Source organism: Aphelocoma coerulescens, chromosome 13 (genome assembly GCF_041296385.1).
Source record: "Aphelocoma coerulescens isolate FSJ_1873_10779 chromosome 13, UR_Acoe_1.0, whole genome shotgun sequence".
NCBI lineage: Eukaryota > Metazoa > Chordata > Aves > Passeriformes > Corvidae > Aphelocoma > Aphelocoma coerulescens.
In genome coordinates this window covers 15,653,924-15,681,517 of record NC_091027.1, presented here as the reverse complement: position 1 = coordinate 15,681,517, position 27,594 = coordinate 15,653,924, and the positions used below count along the sequence as shown (strand labels likewise).

At 37.0% G+C, this 27,594-nt stretch overlaps 2 protein-coding genes across 3 annotated transcripts in view; one reads left to right on the top strand and one right to left on the bottom strand.

The window, feature by feature from the left end:
• The window catches only part of INSYN2B (inhibitory synaptic factor family member 2B), a 29,213-nt gene extending 16,809 nt beyond the window's left edge, over positions 1–12,404 (top strand). For both annotated transcript variants that reach the window (XM_069028849.1, XM_069028851.1), the window contains exons 2-4: positions 2,232–4,374; positions 7,039–7,113; positions 10,569–12,404. In XM_069028849.1, coding sequence (XP_068884950.1) covers positions 2,999–4,374; positions 7,039–7,113; positions 10,569–10,755 — 1,638 coding nt within the window. In that variant the 5' untranslated portion in view covers positions 2,232–2,998 and the 3' untranslated portion in view covers positions 10,756–12,404. The remainder of the gene's footprint in view (positions 1–2,231; positions 4,375–7,038; positions 7,114–10,568) is intronic.
• Positions 1–27,594, bottom strand: part of DOCK2 (dedicator of cytokinesis 2) — a 151,681-nt gene that overhangs the window by 77,269 nt on the left and 46,818 nt on the right. The window contains exons 26-27 of the mRNA XM_069029298.1: positions 24,700–24,848; positions 18,389–18,481 (exon numbers count right to left, since the gene is read on the bottom strand). Of these exons, the coding sequence (XP_068885399.1) occupies positions 18,389–18,481; positions 24,700–24,848 (242 nt within the window). The remainder of the gene's footprint in view (positions 1–18,388; positions 18,482–24,699; positions 24,849–27,594) is intronic.

Genomic DNA, 27,594 nt, shown 5'->3' with positions numbered 1-27,594 from the left:
AGGTGCATTTCTAAGAACTCAAACCCACAATCCCCAGGTTGGACACCAGTTCCATTGCTGTTTGAGGGGGGAGGCTTTGCCCCCGACTGTTTTCTAGAGGGTTCACTTTCTACACCCTGGGATACAAATTACACTGGAGCAAGGATAAGTTTACACTGAAGAGTAACTTCCACCACTAAGAATTGTGTGAGCAAAGCACACAGAGACCTTCAAAGTCAAGACTTTCTTTAATAGTACCAGCCAAGCCTAAAAGTAAAAACCACAAAAACATCGATCAGATCCACATACCCAGAACATTGGGAAGTGAAGCAAGGAATGTGCACCATTTGAAAACAACATGAACTACCCAGCACCTCACGGGGCACCTGTCCAACAGGGGATGGAGAGACTGGAACAAACCCATGGGGTTCATTGAGCAAAGCAGCCACAGCACAAGGCATTGCCTTGGGACTGTGGGCAGCTGCCCAGGGAAGGGATGTGGAGGAAGAGGCTGGAGAGCTGGATGCAAGGTCATGGAGCCATGGAACATCAAACCCCAGTAAATTTCTTCTACTAAAACTGTTATTATTACTACAAGACATAAATTTAAAACTGACTTAATCTTCTTTTTTATGAGTGAAATTAGTTAAATTAATAAATTGAAAGCATTTCTATGAAATGGATCTTCAGGATTTTTCCTACTTCAATGTGAAATAATGAGCAAAACAAGAACTTTAAATTGCTGTGTCAGGAAAGAGTGAAGAATTAGATGCTGGGCAAGGGAAAATGTTATTTAAACTTAGTAATTGGCAATGTTGCACTGATTTGTTAACTCAAGCACAGACACCTATAACTCATTGAAATTCACTAGTCTGGGTTTTCAATCCAAATATTTGAACATTCCTAGCTATATATTTTTTTTCTTTCAGCTTGATTTAGTATAAACAGCACCAAAATGTTCATTACAATTCATAGTAAACCCAGAGTACTGGATGCCAAGGTAGCTAAAAATCAACAGAGTTAAAATAGCAATTTTCAAATTCAGATTGCAGGAATGTAGCTCAAATGCCTCTACAGCCAAAGGAGAGAGCTCTCACAAAACGCTTAAGGGCTTTTTACTTTTATTTAAAACACAAAGGATTAGCTTTCTAAAGCTTCTTTCAGAATTTAATTGGGCAAGTATAACTTTTAAAGTAGTCCATCTGCCTGGAGCACAGCAGCTGTGATGGGGAGAATGCTACTGCAATATTTGGATAAATTCTCAAACAAAACTGTAAAAAGTCTCTGGTAATTAGTGGATGATATGAGAACTCAGAACTTGGCACCAGAATGTTGTTTGCAGAAACTGTTGGACTTGTTTATTGTGATACTTGTTTCCATTGCACAATCAGTGCACAGATTTCCATAACTTCATGCCTACCACAAAAGTAAAATTGGGTATTAATGCACATGTTTATTTCCTCAATATCTTATGTGACATTTCTCTCTTAGTGAAATCATCCAACACTCATTTTCTTCTAAAACTTTATAATAGAGTAATATCACATTATTACTTTGCTTAAATTATATTACAGTGCCTAAATGTTACATGATGCTACATAACACTTTGCTATGTTCTGTAAAAAGATCTCTCCCACTGCACCCATCTCATCAATTCTTGTAAATTAAATACGGTAAAATCTGTGCAATGCTTAAATAAAAGGTTCTGAGCTAATGGAAGTAGTAAGACTAATGAGATGACCAGTGAATTAACAGGGAACAGGGTTAATAGTAAGTTACCACTATGCTGGGAATTTAGTTGCATTCTCGTACTCAAATCTGAACACTAAAATTAACAAGCCAAAAAAAAAAAACCAAAAACAAAAACCAAACAAACAACTCCTCAACTTGCCTCTAAATTAAGAACTCACATTTGTATTGTTCAGTTTTGGATATTTCATCCATTACAGGATTTAATGGCCATTTTCAAATCTGACTTAAGTTTTAAGATCTGCATTTGGGACCAGATTCAGGCCTATGATATTTTGTATCTGTTGTATATAAATATATATATCCATTTCTTGAGTACTGTACTTCATACGAAAAGGACTTTAGGCACTTCAAGATTCTAAAACATTTTTCAGCTTCTATACAATTGTCTCATTGCCAAAGTTACAGAACCAGTGATGATGGAAAGTTACTGGGAGGCAGTAGAAGAAAATGACACTGTTTGCCAGTTTGTTCAGCTACAACTCTTGTCTTTTTATTTTCAGGAAACACTTTCTGCTATTCTGTTTTTACGGGTTATTCAGCCTGGACCTCTCCTATTTACAGAACTGAGCCAACCCCTTGGATATGATCTGCCTTGTGTTTGCAAGAGCTGCAGTAACAACCACACATCAATAACATCTCTCACTGAATCCCACTGGATGCTGTATTTTTCCCTGGTCAGAAGTGGTTACGTTTTCCTTACCTGTTTGGGAAGATTAGTTTCAATTGGAAATTAAAAAGATGGCTGAGGAAGAAAAACTATCTCTAAAGAAAGAAATTCAGTTTGGTATTAATGGATATATTCCATCAGTAAAACTATGCATCAGAAATGAAAATGTCCCCAAAAGTTATTATGCTTGTTTAGACAACATGCAAATAAAACACATGTGACTGGTCCATGAGAAAATAAAAGCTGGATCCATAATGGAGAGCTGCTGTCAAATAAGAGCCACCAGGAAAGCCATCGACTCAACCTTACCTTTACATTAGTTAACTGGAAGTGTAACAGCCTGTTGCAATTTTGTAGTACAAAGACCATGTTAGCTGCAGGCAAAAGCATTTTTGCATTCCTGAGCTACAAGAAATCTTTCCTTATATTTTATATTTAATTTATCTTAGTTTTTGGTCTAATCAGCAATTAAATTTGAAAGAGGATCCCTAAAGAGAACACGCCAGTTGAAAATATACATAATAACAAGGAGAAGAATGATAAGCTCCAGAAGTGAGGCGTTGATTGGTATCCTAGGAACAATATTAATACACAGGTCAAATGACAAATGAAATGGGTCGCAAAGAAACACGTTACTTGCAGACTTTAAATTGTGATTCCATGGCCCAGCAAAGCATGAAAATGCGACCAGTGCTACTGAAAAGGAACAGCCTGGACTCGGCGGATTTTATGAGACACCCCCAGCACCGCAGGACCAAATCCCAGCAAGTTCGGTTCAAGGATGATGGTGTCAGCACCAAGGCAGAGCTGGAAGCTAATCCTGCCCGGGACACAGCATTCACAACTGGAAAACCAGAAATATTTAGGGATCACAATTTCTTGCTATCTCAGTCTCCAACTTTTCCAAGGGCTCAGAAGGGGCTTCGGAATATTGCCATACAAACTTCTCCCAGCCTCAGGAAACACTTCCCAGTTTTTAAAAGGAAAAAGCTGACAGTAAGCAAATCACTGACAGAAATGCCAGCGGAGCCTGCAAACTCTATCCAGGTAAATGGCAATCTTTGTGAACCAGACATTCTGTCTTCAGAGCTCTGTTACTTAAGAATAAGTGATCACTTGGAGGATGGATGCAGGAATAGTGAGGTGGGCTTGGGTCAAAGATCATCAAAAGCACAAAGCAATGGACCGATGTACTCAGATGATTTCTCAGTGTCAGACAAGACAACTGCATCTACACAGGTGCCTGAATACATTCATGTGAGTTTTCCACGAGACAGAAACGTTTCCCTGGATGCACCAGACACAACCATGGTTTCAAGTAATTCACTGCATTCTTCTACCGTCATCAACAGCAACGAAAGTCACGAAAACCGCACACTGTCATCTGATTCTGAAAAAGCAGAGCCTTGCCTAAGCAATTCTACGAACTGCAGTGAATGTAACCCCCACTCTGCTGCTCGGGAAGAGGGGAAAAGTGATTCTGAGCCGCCTGTAGCCAGCAAAGACGCCAGCAGTAAGGAAACTACTCCACTGTCACCTCCATCAAATCACAGCTCATCTCCTTGTTTCCTCAGAGACTGTCACCAGGCAGGAGAGCACAAGCCAGATTCCAGCTGCGTGACATTACCAAGTGAAGATCACCCAGAGGTGTCACTGACCAGCAGCCATGCATCAAAACCATGTCTGCCACGTAATACTGACATCGAGAAAAATTCCACCCAGGCAGATGTTTCCCAGTGCAACAGCTGTTTAGAAGGATTTCACATAAAGTCTTATCCGCCAAGGAATGAAATAAACCTGCAAAGCAACAAAGAGATTAACGAAATAAATCAAATTCACTTGGCACATGGAGAACTCTGTGCCCTACAAGGCAGGCTGCAGTCTGTAGAGGAATCTTTGCAGTCGAACCAGGAGAAGATTAAAGTCCTTTTGAATGTAATCCAAGATCTGGAAAAATCCAGAGCCCTCAGTGAAGGGTATGGTTCATTTTTAATATTAGTAATTCATCAGAAGTGTAAAGTAGATGTTAGCATTCTTTTAACTTTCCTGCTGAAAAACACAGCTCTTCTGGTATTTAAAGATGAGTTTGCAAAAACGTGTCTTATGCCCTTTTTGTGGTGCTTGGGCCTCAGCAGAGAAGCAAGCCCCTTTGTAGTCTGGCTTTAGCTGACGCTGCCTTTACTAAACCCAGTGCAAGGCCCAGCTTAACAACTCCCCTTTTCATTTAGACTTAGGGTGTTCAAAGCTTGGCAAGGTCAGATACACATGGAGTGCCAGACATGCAGACTGAGAACTAAGGACAGAGCATGTGAAGGCTGTCAGCAAGAACTCACTTCAGACCCTCAGATTTCAGAGTGGCCCCTTTCTGCACCCCCATAACAAAGCATGACCTCTATTTATTGTCAGTATGGTGACACAGGGACTGATAGCCAAGGCTGCAAAAAGTATTCATGCATTATTATGCATTATAGAAAACCCCCCCAAAAATAATAATACCAAAAATGCAACTAACATCTAAAGATTGGACGAAGTTAAAATATAATTTTAAATATTTTTCTGCTCAAAACAGATTTCAGAATATCCTAATAGAGCTTTCCAAACTATTGACAGCATCTCTTACAGTAATTGCACCTAAGATGCACTTTAAAGTTCTGTTTTGTTGCAAAGTAGTATATACCCTTCAAACAATTTATCTTTGAAAAACTCAGAAAAAAATCGAGGGAATTATGATTCCCTTTTACTTTATTTTTTTAAGATGAAAGAACAAGAAGACTATGTTACCATACATTTATTTTAATCCTTAGCACAGGCACCTTATGCACGTAGATAAATCATTTATGTGTGCAAAACTGCACCATGTGTACCAATTATATTTACTGATTACAATTAATGAATGAATCAGATAATATTTCACATTTTCACAAACTGTTCAAACATCACAAAAAGGCTGCACTGAGGGGTTTGTGTAGGTGCAGTTGCAGAAATAGCCCAGAGCATGACACTGCTGTGCTCACACCACCCAGCATCAGGGCTTTGCACTTGTTCTCACATGGGCAGAACTCACAGGATAGAACTAACTGTGGCCACAACTTTATATATACCCCAGTTTTCTTACAGCTTCTGAAGGAAAAAAAAGAAAAAAAAAAAAAAAAATCTATTTTGAAGAATTTCTTTTCTTTTTCCAAGTATTTTAGCTGGGAATTGAAGTGAACTTCTTTTATTTCTGTTGAATGACATTCCAACTCACAATTCAAATAAGAATTTTCACTCATTAAAAATTTAAAATAATATAAATCAAGTTGGCTTGTGATTTTACTCCATACATATTACCTTTTTTATCTGGAAACATTAACCAGTAATGTCCATCTGGATGTTAGCACGAAAATACTTTCATTAGCTTCCACTGTGCCCATAAAAATTCTTGTTCTAGATAAGATTTCCCCCATACAATTCAGGTCCAGCTACCCTCCCTCAGAGGGTGGTTCCATATGGTTTTCTAGCACCAAATTTGCAACAGCTTAAACACAAGAGACAAAATCCACGTAGATAATGCAATAATGCAATAATGCAACACTCCAAACCCCAAAAATTCAGGAAAAAGCAAGATTCGAGGCAGGGATCCAAGTATGTCTCAAGCTTAAGTCATTTCTCTCTTGTAATCTTCATCCAACCCCCACCCGACTGTGGTTCCTCAGGAAGTGACAGAAAAGAACACCCACTCCCTCTCCCCTGCATGCAGTTCCCTACGGGAGACTGCACAGGTTTCAATTATGTTTGCAAATCTGCCCCTGGCAAAGACTAATTTGCAGTGAAGCACAGGCAGTTTGTACAGCAATATTTATAATCCATTTCTGTTCATTTACCACATGGTTGAAGAGAAAAAAATTGTCAAATATCTTGAAGTGTCTCTCTGAGATCCAATGAGAAGCTTCAAACCTCCTTGGCAGATTGATCTCACTGAATGCTCCAAGCACTTGTATAGAGAGCACAACAATGCACATGAACTCCCATTTTTCCCAAAACAATCAGAAAATTATTTTGGTACCAACTGATCTCCCCTCATTCAAATAAAACTTGTTAAATGTAAGTGTTACACTTTCTTCAGACACAATGAGCTACCAATCTCAACCTGTTTCTAGTGCAGATCTCTACATCATAAAAGTATTTCAGCTCTAGTTCGTGTTAAGCATGAAAAGCCACTTTTCTTGTTTTCTCAACACTCCAAATTTGTATCTTATCCACAGTGAAAATCTGACTTGGTTACACTCAAATAGGAAACATGTCAATGGAAGGCTGGAAAGCATAAGGGCAGAGATCAGACTGATTCAGCAAATGCACGGATTTTCAAATACTTGAAAATGTGTTTGTTAGAAACAGTCTCATGTCTATGTGTTTTCATAACAGGTATTCATGCCAGAACCAACAACCAGAACCCTTAACAGCATGAAGTGGGAAAGGTGCAAGCCAAGGCTCATGGGGTTTGGGGTTTTTTCAAGAAACCTTCCAACTTAGAATTTGATACTAGAATTTTTAGTAGGGCTAACAGAAGTTGTGAACAGGCTGGCTTTTGTTCATAAAAGAATCAGAGCTGTGTTATTGTATCTATAGCTCCACATCTCATGAACTGCTGTCTGTTCCAGGCGTAACTTCTACCACACTGGGCAGGACCTCAACAACTGCAGCACCTGTCAGAACACGGCGTGCATCATTTACAGGTACCTCGCTCCCTCACACGCTTCTGTCCTGCCTGGGCATCCCTCCAGGTGCACAAAACAGTGTTTTGCTCACACCTATGAAATATCTCAACTGTGACTAACCCAATTTTTAAGAAAAGACCTAGTGGTTGTTTGGCCCCAAGCAGAAAACAATTCACAGTGGTGTTAGCTGAAAGGAAAGGGGGACTGGACTTGGGAGAATGCAAACAGAAATTTCCCACAAAGGTTCACAGTGCTATTACTGACATGCTTTGAAAATCTGTGATGCCATTTCTGATGAAGAAATTCCTCTGTCTGATACGTTTTTAAAGCTAGGGTTTCTGTAATAATTTTAGATCTTAAAAAAGATAAACTTTGAGTTCTCTGAATGCCAGTGAGCTACAGCTACAGTTCATGTTAACATGCAAAATAAAATCAAAATTCCCAGAATTTTCACCTCAGTTGTTATTGATGTCAGAGAGTGCAATTTGAGTGTAAGATACTTCAGATTTAGAGTGCAGCTTATGCTAAGCCCTTATGACCAGAAGGCTTTGCAGGGCCATGTTCTGGAAGCTGTACATGTTTCAAATGCTGTGTCTATACAAACACACTGTAGGAGCCTTCAGCTGTCCAGACATCAACCCAAAAGCCAGCAGGTACAAAGTATTGGTTTACTGCACATGTAGCTTGTCCACTCAGCAAGGAATTTTTTAAAGACATTATCTAATCTCTGCAAGCTCAGTTATGAGGCAGAAAACCCACACCTTGGGTTACTTGATTACATTTACAAAACTAAAGGGTAAGATAATTTCTCTTTTAGGTTGAAACCTTTTCCTTCATTTCAAAGAAAATAGAAGACCATTATCTTCAAGAGTTTGAAATCACTAAACCTTTAATTTTTTAAATGGAAGTATTTAATAGAAATACTCACATGGAAGTGTTTTTCACACATGTTCTGCATGAACCAAATTTAGTAAAGAGCTTAATAAACTGGACACAGCACTAGAACCTATTGTTCAACATACAACTCAGTCCCACACTGATGTCCTAAACCTCTGGTAATGGAATTTACAAGTAATTAACATGTCACAAATTAAACACCACAACTCCTCTGAGACAAAGCTGTAGGTCTTCTTCACAGCCCACTGGGAAGTTGTGTGACATATCCAAGAGCACAGACTGTATCCATTAAAAAGAAAAAGAAGATCCAGGACAAAACAGATTTCCTTTACTTGGTCATTATCTCTGAACAAACAATCTCTGTGTATTTTATGGGACTAGACATGAACAGATCACTCCCTAGAATTTGTATACAGACTACCCTTGACCACAGGATGCCTTCTCTCTTCTGAAAAATACCCTGTGTTTTTAATTTTACACAGTTTCAGAGCATCAAAGATCCTGAACAACAAGCACCATCATTCAAAGGAAAGAACAGAGGAAGTAGGAAAACATTAAGGGCCTCTTTGATTTACCAGGTAGTTTGCAATGATAATGATGCCTGGAGGCTCATGGTGCAATGATTAATAGAACATGTACAGAACACAGTTGCTATAAAAAGTTTCTACTTTTAAGAGACAAACACGAGACAATAAGGAAACAACAGTTTTTGATTTGCAAAGGTGTTCCACGGGATGTGGTTATGAAAAAAAGCATTCTGAGTGACTAACATTTGAAGTTCATTAGACAATATTCTGAAAGAAGCAATTGTTGTCAGTGTTTGCTCTAGACAAACACATGCAATTCCTGTGTTTTATGTGGCCTAAAATGTCCTTGCAAATATTTTCCCCCAATATAGTATCCCAGTTGCAATTATAAAATCAAGTGTTTTATCTTGCTCCCAGTTTTCCTGCTCTTGAAGAACCTCACTCCCCACTGTTGCAAACCCTGCACGTGGAATACTGGGTTGCTGTCACTGAACCATCTTTATCACACACAGTCCCTGAGTCAAACAATGCATTAATCTCACAGAAATCCCCGTGTGGATTACACTGATCACTAAAGTAATAAAGAGCTTTTCAGCCTAACATTGACTGTAAATTTGGATGTATTAACTACCCAGCAGGGATTCCAGCCTTGGGATTTTCCATCTAGATCATGTTTGTATTGTAATAAACAAATGCAAGTAGCAACCAAAACCAGTTATCATAGGCAGTATTAAATGAAGACTGAATTGACCTCCTGCCTCTGGAGATGATATCGCCAACATTAAATTAAAAACTCTGAAGAAGGGCAGAAAAAAGGAACATGAGCAGATACTACCATTACTTATTTTATAAACCCAACATTTCCTCTCCAGTACTAGTGGTCTGTGACTATTGAAAGGTATTAACTTGCAGTTTTCGTAATAAGCATGAAATGCAACAGGCTCTGATTTTGTATCACTTCCTTCTGCTTTTTAAAAATATTTATTATGCATTGCTTCTTGTTCAAGAGATTCTTGTACTCTTTTATAAATGAAAATAATCACCCTGCTTTCTTTTTGCCAGTTGAGTTATATTATTTAATGAAAAACTTCAAAACACATGAATTAAGGGAAACAATCTTCAAGTTAATTTTAACACACTATTTAATGATGTTTATGGATTCTATATAAAAGTACTCACAATTAAAAGTGTTTAAAGATTTGCATATTTACTAACTTCACAGATTTCTTCTGATCAGTGCAAAAGTCAGATTCAGGGCCTTGAAGTGCCATCCCAACCCCCCTCAGATGATGCTCTGTTCCTCCTGTTATGGCAAATACAACCTTTCTACTCCCCCCTGCCTCCTAAAACATTCACAGCAGACACAGCTGATACAACTCACTCTCCTGCCCAGAAAAGATGATTGAAATAAGGACAATATGTACAATACTGCTTAGTCTCTGTCCACACTGATTGTTTTTTTGAGCCTTACATTTATTTCTATGCACTCATCTGCTGTTATCTAATTAACATCCTGGCTCTTGTTTACCATCAATAATAATTAGGGATTACAATGGAGGAAATGACTTCTACTTTCCTGTTAACTAACACCACTTACCTCAAAGACTTACATATTGGCTTAATTTCATATATTTTTTTCCCAGCCTGTGTCCTAGTAGGAGCCATTTGCATTTAACAAAGTTAAGAATGTGAGAGTTTTTAATTGCAAGCATATGACTGTTAGATTATGGTATCAAAATCTGACCTTTGAATAAAACACATTGAAAGGTCATCCTAGTACATTTTCATTGTGCCTCCCTTAATTTTTGTCCCATCTCTTTGGGCACAATGTTGGCGTTCTTAACTCACATGAAGTAAATTTTTTGCTCAAAAAAAAAAATTAAGAGGTGAATTTATTTTCAAAGGAGAAACCCCTAAGCCCCTTGTGTTTACCCCAGGCTGTATTGAATAACACCAAGTTACTCTGATGAGGGAAGCAGCCTTTCCACATGCTCTTTAGAGAGGGAATTCTTCATGTACTAGTAGAGATCTCTCAATTTTTTTCCATAGTGTAGAATATGACTTCAGACAACAAGAAGGAAGATTTCATCAGATTTTGAAAACACTGGACAATGCAGAGCAAAATCCACCTTCAGCTTCACCTCAGAAGCCGCCACCTGATCCTCCAGCTCCCGAGAAAAAGGAGTTAAGGAGAAAAACAAAAAAGGTGAAAAGAAAATGCTTCTGGTGGATTTGACTTCCTGGTGCATCCTTTTACATTTCAAAAGACACTAAAACAGAAAGAGCTTGAGAGCACACACCTGAAAATGTGCTATTATGAAATCACAAAGGTTAAGAAGGTTTAATTAGAGTATCTGAAAAATCAAAATAATTGAATTTATTCAAATCATCTCGCTGAATAAAGGTGCATGAAGATACTATTTTCAAGAAAAGAAATTGTTTCTTTCAAAAGGAAGTTCTCATGTTTTTCCAAGGACACTTTCATATGCTTTGTAAAGACTTCTTTTTCAACTTTCCAAAAATAACAAGGTTTAAATCTCTACTTTAAAAACAATTGTAGGCAAAGCTAAGCATGTCACACAGCCTTCATTTCCCATTTAGAGGCAACATGGACTAAAAGCAAAAAAATTCATTGAGCTTTGAACAAACCACATCATCAAGAACAAATTCAGGGAAGCCTAAGTTGTTCAAACTAATCTCTCCTCAAAGGAGAAAATTGTAATTATTTCACATCCCCACTGAGATATTTTTGTTGCTGTCATCTACTACTGAACAACAAACAAAAGAATTTCAGGTTAAGTTTTACTCTATCCTTTTATTTGTTCATTATGAAAGGCACCATTTAGAAGTTTCAGCCATTTAATGGACTTTTCTGAAAAGAATTTTGGGGTTGTAAAACAAGAGAGTGTCACAGTAACTCTTGTGTTGAAGCCCTACTCAAGCATGGTCCAGTTCAGTGAATTTGAGTTGTGAGTATCTCCAAAGACAAGAATCCTCAGCTCCTTGAGGCAGGCTGTTCCAGGGTTTTCTCCTAACATCTAATCCGAATTTCCTGCGTTCTAATTTGTGTCCATTACATCTTGCTCTGTCCAAATTCACCTTCAAGAAGAACTACATGGATAATAAGACCTCTCTCCTAAGTCGTCACTTCTAAAAGACTGAACAAATCCAATTTTCACTGCCTCTCATCTCACATGCTGCAGCCACAGCTGTCCTGGTGGTGTCCCTCCAGGGATGATGTCCCTCATACACCTGGAAGCCTAAAACTGGACACGGTTCCTCAGAAATCATCACACAACTGCTGGATAAAGAGGAAGAACTATCCTGGCTACTTGTCTTACTGAATCACTTGCCCAGTCTGTCCATTTAAGACCTGTATTGCTGTACCAAAATATCCCAAGATTTTTTTTTTTTTTTGCCTTAAGATGTAAATTAATAGATGATAAAAAACTGAACATAAAAATAATATTTAGTGAACTGATCTGTATTACACAAAAGAATTTATATATGCTGAAAAGATTTTATCAGATGTCAATACAGCTACTTCTTTCCTCCAGAAATACTCAAGTTACCATTAGCACAGGGTGTGCCAATGGAACCCAATTTATGATTGGTGATACTATTATTTTACTAATGAAAACACAGTCACCTTTCATATGGGGGGCAGGGGGAAAAGGTTTTCCAAAACAAGTTTAGTGGAATGTAGTGCAGACCTTTGCTTAGAAGTGGCTCTGGTTCAGGGTATTCCACAGATTAATCACTTCATCTTATTTTTCTAAGTCATCCTGTATCATGTCATGCCTAAACCATGACAATTGTGCAATGTTACTTTTAAATGTCTGTACATTTTTTGTACACTTCTTTGTTCCTTGAATTCTTAGGGTTAATTACGCATTTGAAAATACATTAAAAACAATTTTGCACAGAATAATTTTGTCTGGAAGAACTAATTTCTTTATAAAATTAAATTTTTAGAAGAAAGTATGCAATATGTCATGGCTTAATTTATCAAAATTCTAAAGGACTGACACTGAAAAAACATTTCCATGTTAATTTCAGTTAGTACAGAAATGACAGGCACAAAACTGCTTCTATTTTAGAGGCTCTTCAGAAGGAAATTAATTTTTACTAACATGTTTTTAGATGCCTTTAGTGAGACAGAACAGCTCTTCAGTAATAGGCTGTGGTTATAAAAAAGGTAAGAATTAAATGACTACATGAGAACTCAAGTACATGCACTGCTTGTGCTGCTGTGCCAACAGCATTTCTTTTTTGCATTAGTTTCTATAATTGATGCAGTGAAGGATTTATTAGTGTATAAATTATTCTTGTGTATTAAAATAACATTTTAAGACCAATATCCCCTGTGGTAAAGTATAATAATAAGCAATACAAAGAGCTGTAACACTAGTCAAACCAGCAAGGTTTTTTTCTGTATTGAACCAATTTTTAATAATTTATGATAGAAAGGCAATCTTTTTGCCTTTCTTTTTGTTGATAAACACCAAAAGCGCTCATTTTAAGCAGTCTGATTTTGGGTTTGCCCACATAATGCCTATGATGCCTTCAATCTATTTTCAAAGGATCCAGATCATTTAATTTAAACAAACCACCACACTTTGGTTCACCACATAGCACTAATCAATTCCTGGGGTCAGAAGAACTATGCAAAACAGAAATACTCTTTTTAGTTTAAGAAAGTCCAACCAAAGGTAGTTACAAGTAAGGGTCTAAGTCTTTCTTTTGGCCTGAAGAAACATCAATACTCCTAAAAAACTGAAATACACAGATTTAAGTGCTTACAGGTTTCCTATTTTAATGTCTGAGTTTGGTGGAATTCAGAACTGTAACCAATTTTTCATCCTTAATCTCCTAGTCACAATTAGCTTCTGTTTTCCAGATTCCTGAGTCGATTGTTTTTGAGTTCTCTCTGTCAGTCCAGTCAGGATCATCCACATGTGGATATGGAATTCTGTTTGTGACCTGGAGGCTGCCAGGCCAGCCGAGCCTCAGCTCCCACTGCTGCCATGCAGGAACATCCAGTTGCCTCTCAGCCTTCCCTGTGCTCAGAGTTAGCAAACTCCATTCAAGGCATCTGTTTTCCTTGACAGAAAATATGAAATTCCAGTGCTGAGAGAGCACTTTCTTTCAGGAAGGTTGCAAGGGGTTTTTACCCCCAGTCATTCCCATGGTGCTTGACACACAAAAAGCTTTCTGTATAAAACTTGAAAGAGAACGTTGGGACAAAAGGCTTTTTTTCTACCAAAAGGTAATGGGGGGGAAGGGTCAGTCATGGATGCACCAGGGACAGGAACAGTGTAATGCTTCTTAGATGTTTTGTTTAGATTTAAAAATATGTATATCTTAGCAACACAAAATAATTAAAATTTAAGAGCTTTGTAACACATAATTGGAGAGATTTGGCTGTATGAAAATATAATATGAAAGCATTGGGGTTTGTTTTATTGTTTAATATTTTAAAAACATTTTCATAATTAATTATTAATTCTTATGGGAAATAAAAAATTACCAGATACACGCTACACAATTTATGGTGTGAAGATTGGAAGAGCAGTAGAAATTGGTAGACTGTTGGAAGATAAAAGTAAAAGTTTCTCTGGTTTACAAAATTACTGTCTAATCCCTATAAACAGCTTCCAGAGCAGGAAAGAAATGTTAGAAATACAAACACATTTTTAAATAAAATGGAAGAATTACCCACAAACTCCCCATAAGCTGTAAAAAACCCCAACAAAAAACCCAAACAAACCACAGCTATTTGACTGCACTTGATTATGAAAATATTTTGGGCTTCTGAGGAATTTATATTTAAATTATACATGCTATATATAAAACATTGCACAGAATGCAGTACATTCCAAAATTACCGTATTTGAAATTGTTGTTTGATGGAGTCAACCTCACTTTCTTTAAAAATTAAAAATGTTTGAATAAAATACTGGTTTGTCTGAGGTAAGAGCAGTTCATGTAGGGCTTGTGATGGTTTTGTGCACTATAATAACCCTGCCAGCATAGACATACACCATCTTCCTAATGGCACTTAATCTCTGATGTATGTTTCGTATATTTCTAGGCCCTTTAAATGTGATGTTATCTTTTTAAATAAAGTGAGATATTTTTATTAGGTTTCAGGAGTCAATTAATAATAAACAATATTTAGATTCCAAAGGAAGGGAACAGCTGTTCTTTGGGAAAAGAAAAATGAATGGCAAACTAACAGGCATTTCACAGAATCATTTTGCAGCATTTCCAGGTAGACCAAGGATGTCAATTTGATTATCAAATAAAAAAGCTGTAAGCTTTTAGCTAGACCATGAGTATATTTCAACATATCAAATTCTCCAACCAAGGCAGCTCTGCAAATAGTTTCTCTGGTCATTATCTGCCCACGGAGAAAGCTCTAGAGTAGCTTTGCTTAACAGAGTTCACAGATTTCTTTTTGGCAAAGTTTTATTTGTACAATGTTATATATAAATACTGTCTAAAAACATCTCTGTGTAGCATAGCTTCACTTATTTCAACATGTTAAACTGATATTGTGAGCAAACTCAAGTTTGAAAGTACTAAAGGAAACCCTTAAGATGCATATGGTGGATTTATGATATTTCTATTTACCTAACCAAGCCAAGACTGAAAACAAGTATTGCTGTGTTCTACACAGTTTATAATTTTGACTTCTGTAGTTCCTGTAGGAGGACTTCACTGCATGACAATGACCTTTAACTAAAAGTCTAAATTTCATGAAATATTCAAGGTAAAGATTGCATAGCCGGTTTCACATGATAAACTTGTCCCTCTTCACAACAAGTTTAGAAGCAATTCTACAGCTACAAACAGCCGGGGGTTTGTGGGGTTTTAAGAGTGAAAACAACCAAGCAGCTGTTAAAGCCTTCAGCTGCTAAACCACAATGAAGGCAAGAATGGCATTTAACTAAGTCTCCCCCTGCAGTAGCTGCAGAGAGCCAAATTACCTTTCCACCACCACCTCCTTCTCCTGGGGAGATTGTTTCTTTCTGAGCCTGACTCTTCTCAGTAATTACATGAACACAGCTCCCAGCAGGCACTTACCAGCTAAGCCCAAGGCAGAACCTTCCCTTTCCCTTTCCCTTTAACTGGCATTGCAGCAAGAAAAGATCCAGGCAACTGTCAACCCCAATCTCTGCCAGCAAGCTAGAGGATTGTGAGAAGAGCACCTGAATATGAAAATTAACCTGCTTATCACTGTCAGAAAGCAAAAACCCCCACAGGTAAATCAAATCCGGTTATCTTTCAGTGCAAGGCATTTAAACTTGCAAGGAGTTACAGGCCTTGTAAATTGTAACCATTGTTTTTATCAGCATATATCAGTATTAGCATTACTGTCCAGAGCATTTTCAAGTTATAGAAAATTACACTGCAGAAGTTAATAAAAATAATTGCAATATTCACAAACACAGATTTAAGAATCTAAAGAGTAATCTTCTGTCCTCCTGGAAGGAATAGATTTAGCCCCATTTGAAATGTCACTTATAGCTGTATAACATCAGCTACACAGTCCAGCTGCAGCAATTCCATGTATCCCACCTGTACTTGCAGAGTTCACCACATTTCAGCAGCTTGAACTCACCTAAGCATTCTCCAGGACATAATTCCTGATGATCTGCTTCATTTTGAAAAGATCAAGCATTCAGGCTTTCACAAAAAGTTTGACCCTCTCAAAAGTGTTAAAGCAAACCTGAAAATTAACTTGGTGAACTAAAGTAGCACACAGAGGATGGAAAAAGATTATTTTGCCAGTTCTTTCTGAATACAAAAGGCTTTTGTTCATTAAAAACAATTTATTGGCACGTAAAAGGCTATTCTGTTGAGAGGTGTTGCCTCAGCTGTAGAAAACATAGCAATTTATTGGAACTCTGCTTTGAAAAACCTCTAAAATGCCCAGTATACACATATGCATAGGTGCTCATGAACATAATTAGAAGGAAGAGAATTGCATTTCAAAACTCACACTGAATTTGTTCTTTTCAGGTTGAAACAGCTGAAGAAATTACAGTAGATGGGGGGGGTGGAAAGAAACATTTTCCAAGCCATTTCAATTTACCGTAACCAGCTTGTTTCCTACTGGTTTCCTAATGGATCTTTCATGCAGGATTACAACAGCTTCATTTTGCCTCTTCATGTGCTGTTTATGGTATCCAGAAATACTCCTTAATAGACTGGTTAGGTCATCCCCAACACTCATATCATGCTTTCCTTGGGAGTACAGAAAGCATTTTCAAACACTGTAGAGAACTGAAAGGGTCACTGATCTTCATTCCAAACCATTTCCTGTTGTGCCCATGGATGTGCCCGAGGGTTACACATGAACAACAACAGCCTGGAGCTCAGATAAACAGCTACAGCGATGTCTCAAACCTGCAGATGTACCACCAGGGAGTTCAAAGCAACCACTGGCAAATATTTCCTCTGAGGAACTCAATTAGTCTCCTCAGTTATTAGGAGAGTAATCAGGAGACACACGTGCTCTGGCTGGCAATGATCTAAAACTGTTATTTTGGCTTTCCAATAGAAGTAAACAGGGAAAACCTGGGCATTTTAAAAGGCACACGATGCACCTCTTGTGGCTAAAAACATCAAGTAAATGATGCTATGATTTTGCAGAATAAAATAAATCTCCAAGGACAAACCATTAGAAATCATCTTCCCATAAGTGCCCAGTCTGAAGGGCAAGCTCTGAATTCCTGATGAATTCCTTGCATTCTCACGAATAGTCGAAATCCAGAGGAGCGCTCGGGAGATGCGTACTTAAATCTGAATAAATTGCAGGATCTGTCCTTGAATATAACTCTTTAATCATGGAACCTCCACAGAAAAAATTCTCAGGTAAATGTTCTTGGCCAGCACATGCCCAGATTTTTTTTTTTTTAGTTTTACTCAGAAAATGTCACTTTAGATTAGTAGAAATACTCTTTACAATGTCTTAAACCATATGTTTATATAATATAATATATAATATTATATAATATATGTTATATGTTATATAATATAATATATAATATTATATAATATTATATGTTATATATAATATAATATAATATATAATATTATATAATATAATATGTTATATATAATATAATATATAATATTATATAATATAATATGTTATATATAATATAATATATAATATTATATTATATATTATATTTACAATGTCTTAAACCATATGTTCATATAATATAATATGCTTTCATATTATATTTTCATACAGCCAAATTTCTCCAATTATGTGTTACAAAGCTCTTAAATTTTAATTATTTTGTGTTGTCCTTTATGTAGGTTTGTAAAAATTTCTTCTCTTTTGCAAATATCAATTAACTTTCTCTTCCAATCTTCACCCATAAATTGTGTAGTGTGTATCTGGTAATTTTTTATTTCCCATAAGAATTAATAATTAATTATGAAAATGTTTTTGAAATATTAAACAATAAAACAAACCCCAATGCTTTCATATTATATTTTCATACAGCCAAATTTCTCCAATTATGTGTTACAAAGCTCTTAAATTTTAATTATTTTGTGATGTCCTTTATGCAGGTTTGTAAAAATGTCTTCTCTTTTGCAAATATCAATTAACTTTCTGTTTATCATTTGTTCTCTTAAAGAATGTTCAAATCTCACAACCACACTTCAAAAGACTGTGACTACAGTGTCACAGCTGAATGACAAAAAGACTAAAGCTTGAGACTTCTTATTTTAAATTTGAAAAAAATAATTCTCAAGAAATCCACAAAGACTATATTTGCATTTTTTTCCAGGATAACTATAAAATGAGTTTCAAAGCATGGAAAATGCATTAAAATATTACTCACAATTAATGGATCTCGTCCCATTGTAATAACAGTTCTGTTCACTGTGCGTAGTAACTGCACCATTATTTCTTGAATATGGTGATAAGTTGAAGCCTGCAAATGAAAAAAAAACCCCAGAGTTTTGGTATTAAAATCATCTCTCTTTTAAAAGTAAGAAAAAACCAATTATTTCCATTTTGTCAGTTCAAGTTGTACAATGTAACAGCCCTACTGAAAGAGAAACACTAATTCTTCTTGCTCACATTGTTCCTTAGTTCCAGCAACTTCAGTGGAATACTTGTGGCCAATTTCAGTCCAATTTCATCTCAATCTACCCCACAACTGGTTTTTGTTTCAAACAGTCACTTCCCATCTCTCACTCAAGGCACTCCTGTTCTCCCTCTAAGGGAGTAGTCTGTAACTTTACCCTGGTACAGTTAATTGAGGCAAATTGTCCCACAGCTCCCCACATCTGTCAGTGCTCTCAGGGCAGGCTGGAGCTCAGGAATTTTCTTAGCTGGCAGTCACAAATATAGAGTTATTAAAGGAGATAATTGCCTTCATTTAGGCAAGCTGCTCTGGGAGGGCACAAACTGGGGATGGTTGGCCCAACTACTGCTCTCATTGCCTGAAGAAGGACATTTGGTTATTTATTCTAAAACCCTGAGCAAATGGGAACAACCTTATGTTCACCACTTTCACTGACCTTACTCTGATCACTAGACAACTTGGGAAACCAGCATGCAACAAGTAGAAAAAGTCTAAACAAATTTCTAGTAGAAAAGGACGTTTAGCTTACACCAAGACCCTTATTTAAAGTCAGATATTGTATGGAAAGAACACCACAATCACAGAACCATGGCAAGTTCTTCATAACGTTTTAGGTAGCTGAGCCCCAATACCATTCCAGGAGAAACTGTTTCAGGTTGTTTTTCCTCTGAGTCAGCCAGTGTTTTCTCCTTTTTCCCCTCCTGTTCTGATTGCTTTGGACCAGCCCACACACCTCTTAACAGGAACCTTCCTCACACCTAGCAATTTATTTACTATTACCATTTAGTCCTCTTGTATCCTTTGATTATGACACATAGAAGCTTAAGTGATCTCATCTGTCACAGCATTTCAGAAGTTGTTATATTCTATAAATGAACAATGTATTTGCAGAATAATTTGTTTGTGTTTGGTGTTCCCTACTTTAAAATTTCACTTTGTCTGGTACAGTCTTATGTTTATAACACAACTACACTTGAGAGTGGCTGCACAGAAGACACATTTGTTGTTGTTAGTTTTATAAAGTTGTTTACCACTATAATAAAAAAAAATAATATCAACAGCCCAAACTGAAAAACTGTGTAGCAGCACTTAGCACAGGGATGTAATTAGTTCATTAGTTTCCCTTTTTTTTAAAATGCAAAAATGAGGACTCATATAATGTAAGTTAACTTCCACATTCCAGTATGTGCTATACCATAATTAGTAACAGTTCAGAACATTGCATAATGAGTTTTAACATTTAGCCCTGACTCCATCATTAAAGATGAGCTCTATTCTTAATTCACAAGTAGCACATCACAAACCTCTCCTGGAAAGACTATTACATATGCTCAAGCACACAAAGATTATTTTCTGCTAGACCTTTGAATTTTCAGAGAAACATTAGCAAATGAAATAAAATGGTTTCTTTATGAAACTGAGACTCCCTTTCTTCTTGATAATATAAGAAACAATTAGGCATTCAATACTGACAATGCTAAATTAACAAAAATTCTTTTCACACATTGTCAATACAAGAGATTTCAGCTTTTATTTTAACTTAAAGCTTCTAGCTCCAGAAGATAGTCTAACAGCCCACTGCAACATGTGCTTTTTCAGATCATGTTTCTCTTCAAAAGTGTGACATGGGAAAGCCCACCATCATTTGGCTTTGTTCCGTTGATTAAGCATAAGATTTTTTTAGGAGCTAAATTAACTTATTAAATTATCATATATAAATGTTCACTTGGAAAACATTAACTGTATTATTCCATTTAATTAAATATGCTGATCAAAAATGTATGTTTGTCTTCGCTGTTGAAAAGATTTTCCAGGTGACCAAGGCATGGAACAATCAGAGTTCATACTCTGCAGGCAGGTCAGCAGGAGGGAATGTTCTCAAAGAGCTCTAGCACCTTCACGGTCCTTGTTGGGCTGGATGGCACATATTGGTACACAGATTAGTTAAGAGAAAATCCAAACCAAACAAAATTTCACTCTTTCAAAAACATCTGCTCAAGGTAAAAGCAGATAGCTTTGATTTGGCTTTCATCTTCTATTTAAACTACTACAGGATTGGGACAGAAAAAGGAATTCTGTTTCAGAGTCAATCCTGCACTTCAGATTCTGATGGAGTGTTTGTTTATTTGGACAGTGGCAAACAGGGGCTCACTGAATGGCTGCTTGGGAGTTCCTACTTTACACAACCTGTACTCGAGGTACCCACTTGGAAACACTTCTGTCCATGCATTTCAGCTGTCCCTGCTGTGTCCCCTCTCAAACTCTCACCCAGCTCTACTCCCCTCCCTGGCGTGGGGCTCAGTGAGAAACTCAGGAGGCCTTGGCACTGTGCAAGCAGCGTTCAGCAATAACTGAAATTTCATCTCTGCATTATCAACACTGTTTTGGTCACAAATCTAAAACACGGCACTCTATGGGCAGCCACAGAGGAAATGAGCTCTACACCAACCAGATCCTGTGTGCTCACTCTCTGGTGCACCCAGCTCTGTAGCTTGTATTGCTTCTTTAACACACATACAAATAAAGGCACATATAGAAGGATAAAATTCTTTTTTTTTAAACCATGGTTCATAATCCTGCATTGTTTTGGCTGAAAAGTCTCCACAGAGGACCTTAAGGTAACGAGCCCTGAAAGGACATGCATTATTCCTGACTACATTCCTTTGAAACTCTCTTTTGCTAAAGCCTTAAAATCTGCCATAAGTTAGGCAAATGTTTTAGAAATTTCTTTACAATTCTAAATGGCTTCCAGGCTTGTTTGCTAGCATTTGCTAAACAGCTTAAAATGCAACTGCTGCCAGTTATTGACAACGCACAAAACAGGAAAAGATTCTTCATCTCCCTTGCACTTACAGTCTCAGCCAAGATTTCACTGTAGATTCCAAGAGAAAGCATTAACCATTACATTTAATTTTGTAGGCACTATAAATAAAAAAATTGTTCTGATTCAGTAAATATTAAGGCATAGCATATATGTCAGATTAGAGGCAAAGTCACCTCACGAAGCACAGTCAGATTGCATGAAAATGTGTTGTAAATAAAGAGGGAAAAGGGAAGTGGTTTTAATTAAAACAGAAACAAAAAATCACAGATTTCACCATGACCTTCATCAATGACTTGCAGTTCTGAGATTTAACTATATTTCACAGGTGCTTGAAGCACAGTCTCAAGCTATGAAGCTAATTTTAGACATGATTAAGCCAAAACAATGCCATCTATGTCCAAAAGTTGTTTGCTGGAAAGGAAACTTAAATCTCAGCATCTCACTGAGATGCCCAGCAGTGACTGCCTAGTCATAAAAATAAACACTACACAAAACAGAGTTTTTAACAACACACTGGCTACCTGCAGAACCCAGCAGTGAGGCAGCAGCTGAAGAAAACAGCATTTGAACACAAGGGTCTGATGATTCCCATGTTCCCACTCACTAAACAACATGAGGCAAAACAGTAGACCAGAGCTGGTAATATCAAAATATCTTTTCATTTGACAAAGAAAATGCATTCTTCAAAAATTCTGTAACAACTTCAAAGATCACCTCACAGTATAAATTTTCACCACACAAAACAAAACAACTACTGCTGTTTGTTCTTCCCTGTCCTTTGTGTGCATTTTATTTCTGGTGACTTTCACAGAATAAATGAAATGTAAAAATATCAAAGTTAAGTTTCCAAAAGTTTTGAAACCAGGTTTCTCTACTGAGATGGAAAAAACAGAAGGAATAGGACAGGGCATTGGTGTTATTAATATTGTAAAGTGATGCTGCTACTAAGGGCTGAAGCTTTCTCCTCCAGCAGGTCAAACATCCATTTTCTTAGAAAGAGGCTAAAGGATACAGGAAATGAATTGTTGAATAGAAAACTGCATTCAGTTTAGGGTTCAAGTGTAATCCCAGCAGAAACGACTTTGGTTAATTACCAAACTTATTGTCTGTATCAAGATCACACTGCATAAAGGCATCCTGAAGGTCAGTGCCTAAACAATAACCTGGCCATATGGGAACCCTTTCCATTTGCCTACAGGTTACAAAGTATTTACTGCTGCAAGGCAAGTACAGCCTCAAAACAAGATTTCTCACTTTAGCTGGAATATAAATATGTGTTATACTCCAGAGAAATCTGTAGTGGCTCTCAAAGAGAAATGACTGTGATCCTTGGGTACTGTGGTGTTCCCCCTCCTTTGCTGCTTTTTCCTCCTTCAGATAAGTCATCTCAACAGCAGATTTTCAGTACTGAGGCAGGATCAGTGTTTTGCTAAAAAATGAGATCTTAACCCATGGATTCTCACTCAAGGAAAGAAAAAACTACAAGTGATGGCCATGCATTTCCTGTTGTGGTTACAAACCCAGGTGTTATGGTTAATGACACATCCTTGATTTATTCTAAAATCTGTATTTTCTCTGACCAGCAGTTGCATTGCCAGAGGCAGGCCAGGGTATGGACTTTTTGCAACAGAAGCATCTGGTTCTTTTGTTGATATCCCAACTATTCTACAATATTTCTTAGGAATATGATGCCTCCAGAGGACTGATACCACTGCTTATTTAAAGCTGCCCCAAGGGGCCTTTCTCCTTATATCAGAAATGCATCACTATTCCTTGCAAGCACAATCTGTAGATAACTGTGACCCAAACATCTCACAGATAATCTCCAGTTTACTTTCCTTGAAAGAAACTATTGAAGAAATGCCACTTCTCTTGAACAAATGTCAACATATACTTTTTTTAATGCACGTGTTTTAAATTCTCAGCAATTCTTCTGCTGCTCTGCATAATGTTCCCACTCACACAAAGATGAGCCACAAACCCATATTTTCAGTAGGCCCTAATGAGTCTTTGACATGTCAGCAACTGCTGCTGTGGATGGTAACTGTTAAATTCAAAAATAAACTTCATTTATGCAGTACACACAGAGAGAGTATTGCCCCATCTTGCTTTACAATTGTGTTTTACCTTTTAAAGGATACAGTAACAAAACTGGTTACTTTGCATTATAGACCTATGAGATGATAACTTCAATTTTTGCCTCATCATGCTTTCATCATTTCTCTTAAGAATTACATTTCAAATTCAAATGTTCCAATACCTCTTTGGTATCCCCTTGGATCAGTCCCTCCTGAACTGCTTAAATCTAAACCAATGAGGCAAATAGCTCATAATACACATGGAAAGATTGCCCTGTGCAAATGGAAAAACCTCTGCAGTAACAAAGATTTTTATGAAATCAAGATATATACTGTAATGATTCCATTTACTAGGAAATGATCCAAGAAGCCACAGTGAAAAACTCCCCAAATGACAACTTGCCTTAATCCAAAGTCTGCAAAGTTTGAACATGTGTATTGGAGAACTATAGCTGAGAAAAAATCAGCACAGGAGAAATTACAGCTTTCTTAATGTAATTAGTTATGAGGTTTTCTCAGAATAAATTGCTCAAATTATTGAGAAGCTTCATTGAATAACCTACTACTCATTAAAAAGTAACTAAAAGTCAATTCAATATTCTCTCAAATGAGAAAAAAAAGAACCACTCAGATGAAAATTTCAGTGTTCCAAAATTTCAGAAGTCTGAGAAAGAAACTACAGTCTCCAAGTGAAATATATTAAAGAGTATTCTGTTTTACCCAGACACTGCTGAAAGCAGAAACCATACCTCACCACATTGTACAGCATCTGTGTCAGAAACTACAGGGGCTTTTATGAGAGCAGCAAGATGAAATTTGAAATTTATTCTGAATAATTAAAATAATTACAGAATAACCGAAAATTTATGTTTGGAAGGGACCTTGAAAGGTCATGTAGTCCAACCCCCTGCAATGAGCACAGGTATCTTCAACTGGATCAGGTTACTCAGATGTCAGTATTAATCTTTAATACCTCAACTGCCCTTTCGTTTAAGTTTATGAAAAATAGGAGAAAAGTTCAATTTGCCACTGACTTGTATTAAATATTTGAAAGAGATTAATCATCATCAATAATTTACTACCTAATCAGCTCAAGCTTTCTACAGACTTGGGCTCTCTATATCATCATCATCATCATCATCATCATCATCAATACTTACAGGGTCTTGACAGCTCAGAACCTCCAGGATACTATTAAGTAATTCAACGCAGTACTTCCTCTCTTGGACCTGGAGCTGCTGATCCTCCTTCTCTTCCAGTAATTCCCTCAGCTCTTTTGTAATCACAGGAAGCAGGATGTCCCTGCATTCTGAAAGAAAGCAAATTATCTTAACAACAAATATAAATCAAATACTGTGTGCAAATAAATCCTCCCTCAAACAGTGAAACACTATATGCTTCAACAGCCACAGTCCCAAAGTGGAATTGCTGATTTTCCAATTGGGCCTCGTTAATATTTCATACTTGTGTGATATTTTCATAAGTCAACAGTATTTTCTTATATTAAAACCAAAAGTTCCTGATAAAAATAGTTTTCTTCAGTTAAATTCTGAAGGCTGTTCAGCTTATATCAAACACTTGGGGACAAATTACTCACTTACACACAAAGCATCTGGAAATTAATTGTGTTTAAGTAATGACAGGATTTTAATGTAAGAAAATTACTGCACCTATTAACTTATTTCTGAAAATAAGACTCAAACAGCAGAACAGAAGTGTTCTATGTGCATCATTTTGAAACATATCTTCTAAAGGCACGTAAAAGAATGCAGACAAAGAGAAGACTCTAATGAAAGGCCTACCAAGCCTGTGATAGTGAGAGCTGGGCATACATTCATCCTTATTTAAATTTAAGGAAGCTGACACAAATATGATGTTATGTTTCAATATCACGCATACATTGACTTTTTAAGAGAGAGGTGCTTATAGGAAATGTCAGGAGTACAAAATACACAAATTTAATAGAACTTTAATGAGAGCAATATCTATCTAGGAATAAAAAGCATCTTTTGTTTTTTAAGAATGATTTAGAGCACCTGGACATACACTGCACTCCCTGATAAACAAGTGCATTGTGAGACATGGTGAAACTGTATCCATTGTGATTTAAAACAAGCCAGGGGCTCAGAATGCCCCCCCAAAAAGATACTAGTACATACAGAGAGAAAGGAAAGAAAGAAAGAAAAAGAAGAGAATGGAAAGTAGATTATAAATGTCTGAATTTTGCAGATGAAGCAACAGAAGCAATCCATGCAGATTATTCTTATTTGAAGCAACAGCTCCAAACTAAATGAAGCCAAGAGCTTTTAATCATGTCTGAAGAGCAGCATAATTTGTCTCCTCAGAAAGCATCTCTACTCTTAGTAACTATTTCTATAATACTTATTCCAAGCTACAAGACAAATCTAACCCAATAACTAAGTTACACACTCACCAGTAAGACAGAAAAGAACACATATCAACACGAGTCCTATTTGAACAGCAGCATAAAAATGAATTTCACACAGCCTACAGTTCTTTATGTGCCCAATTCTGCACAGACACACTTCCTGCACTTCCTGTAGGCTACAGATACCCCTCTGAAGCAGAAAGCAAAGGGCTGTGCTCACAAACCACACAGTGGAGCCCAGCAGCAGGGGATACCAACACTCCTAAAGCACTTCTGCATGGATTTGTGTTCATGCAGGCAGAGAGCACCAGTACAGTCAGTACTGGCAGCTGGTCACCAGCTGCAGACAGCAAATATTATAAGTTTTCTGAAACTGAGATGTAATTCAGTAACTAGCAAAATCTTTCTTGATTTGCTCCTACAAACTGCTTCTAACTCATTGTAAATGCAACAAATCCAGTGCTATTAGCTTAACTAAAAACTAAACCAAAGAAACATCAGCAACAACCAAAAAAGTTACATTCAATACCTTAAAAACTTGCTGAAATGTGATAGGATCTTTTTAATACAGGGTTTATATATTCAGTCAACAAATAAGTGCAAATTATAAAATAGATTATTAGTTCACTACTTTTGAAAAAGCTAGTAAACAAACTTAAGTTCTGTTTTCACTATTATCTGTGGAGACTGTCCTTCAACAGTTATCCAGGTTATCCAGGGGGAAAAGAGTTCCTAGTATGATCAGTTCAGAATGCATTCATCAAGATTCTGACCACCCCAAAAATATTTAAGCTGTGTTTTGATATAGCATTTATTGCTAACCTAGTTCCATTTCATGGTGCTCATGAGAAGGACCATAAGTGTAACAGTCTTACTGAAAGATGGCACACATTTAACACATTTTAAAGTGGATCAGGTGAAATTAAAAAATGGACTCACAACCCAAGCAAGCAGTTGAGGCTGGATATAAGGAGAAACCTCTTCCTCACACAGACAGCCAAGCAGTAGAACTAACAGGTTGCATAGACTCTATCCTGGAAAAACCTGGTCTGACCTCACAGCTGACCTCATGCTGAGCTGGAGGTTGGGCTGGACACATTCCCAGATTCCTTCCAACTCAAACGATTCTATGATTCTTGATTGCTAAAACTGCTAATCAATGGTAGTGTGGCAGCAGCTTGGTGCACTGCAAATATCAGTTTCTAATCCTCAGAACCTGAACAGAGCAGCCAACTATGGGTAATGAGTAAGCACCAGAACACAGTAAAAAAAAAAAATCACAGGAGACTCTGAATCTCTGGAAAATGAACAGAGACTGTCAGAAAGTTAGGAACAAAGTTACATATATTCCTGTGTACATAAATAATGACATTTTTGGGGCTTGTCATTTTTTTATCTGTGGACTCAAACATCAAGGTGTCCTATATCAGAAGAGATGATATCAAACTCACTACTCTAAAGACAGGTAGGAGAAACTCATTTCTTGCCATTTGAATCCCTAGCACTTGCACAGCAACTGTAGTGAGGCATAAGAAATGTTTCACATATATATAACCTGTATGAAAATACACATGCAGTAAAATATCTCTTTTCTGGTCTCCACTCTGCTCCATCACTGTGTTCCTTTCCAGATTCTCTGACTGTGTGCAAGATATGCTGAAGGAAA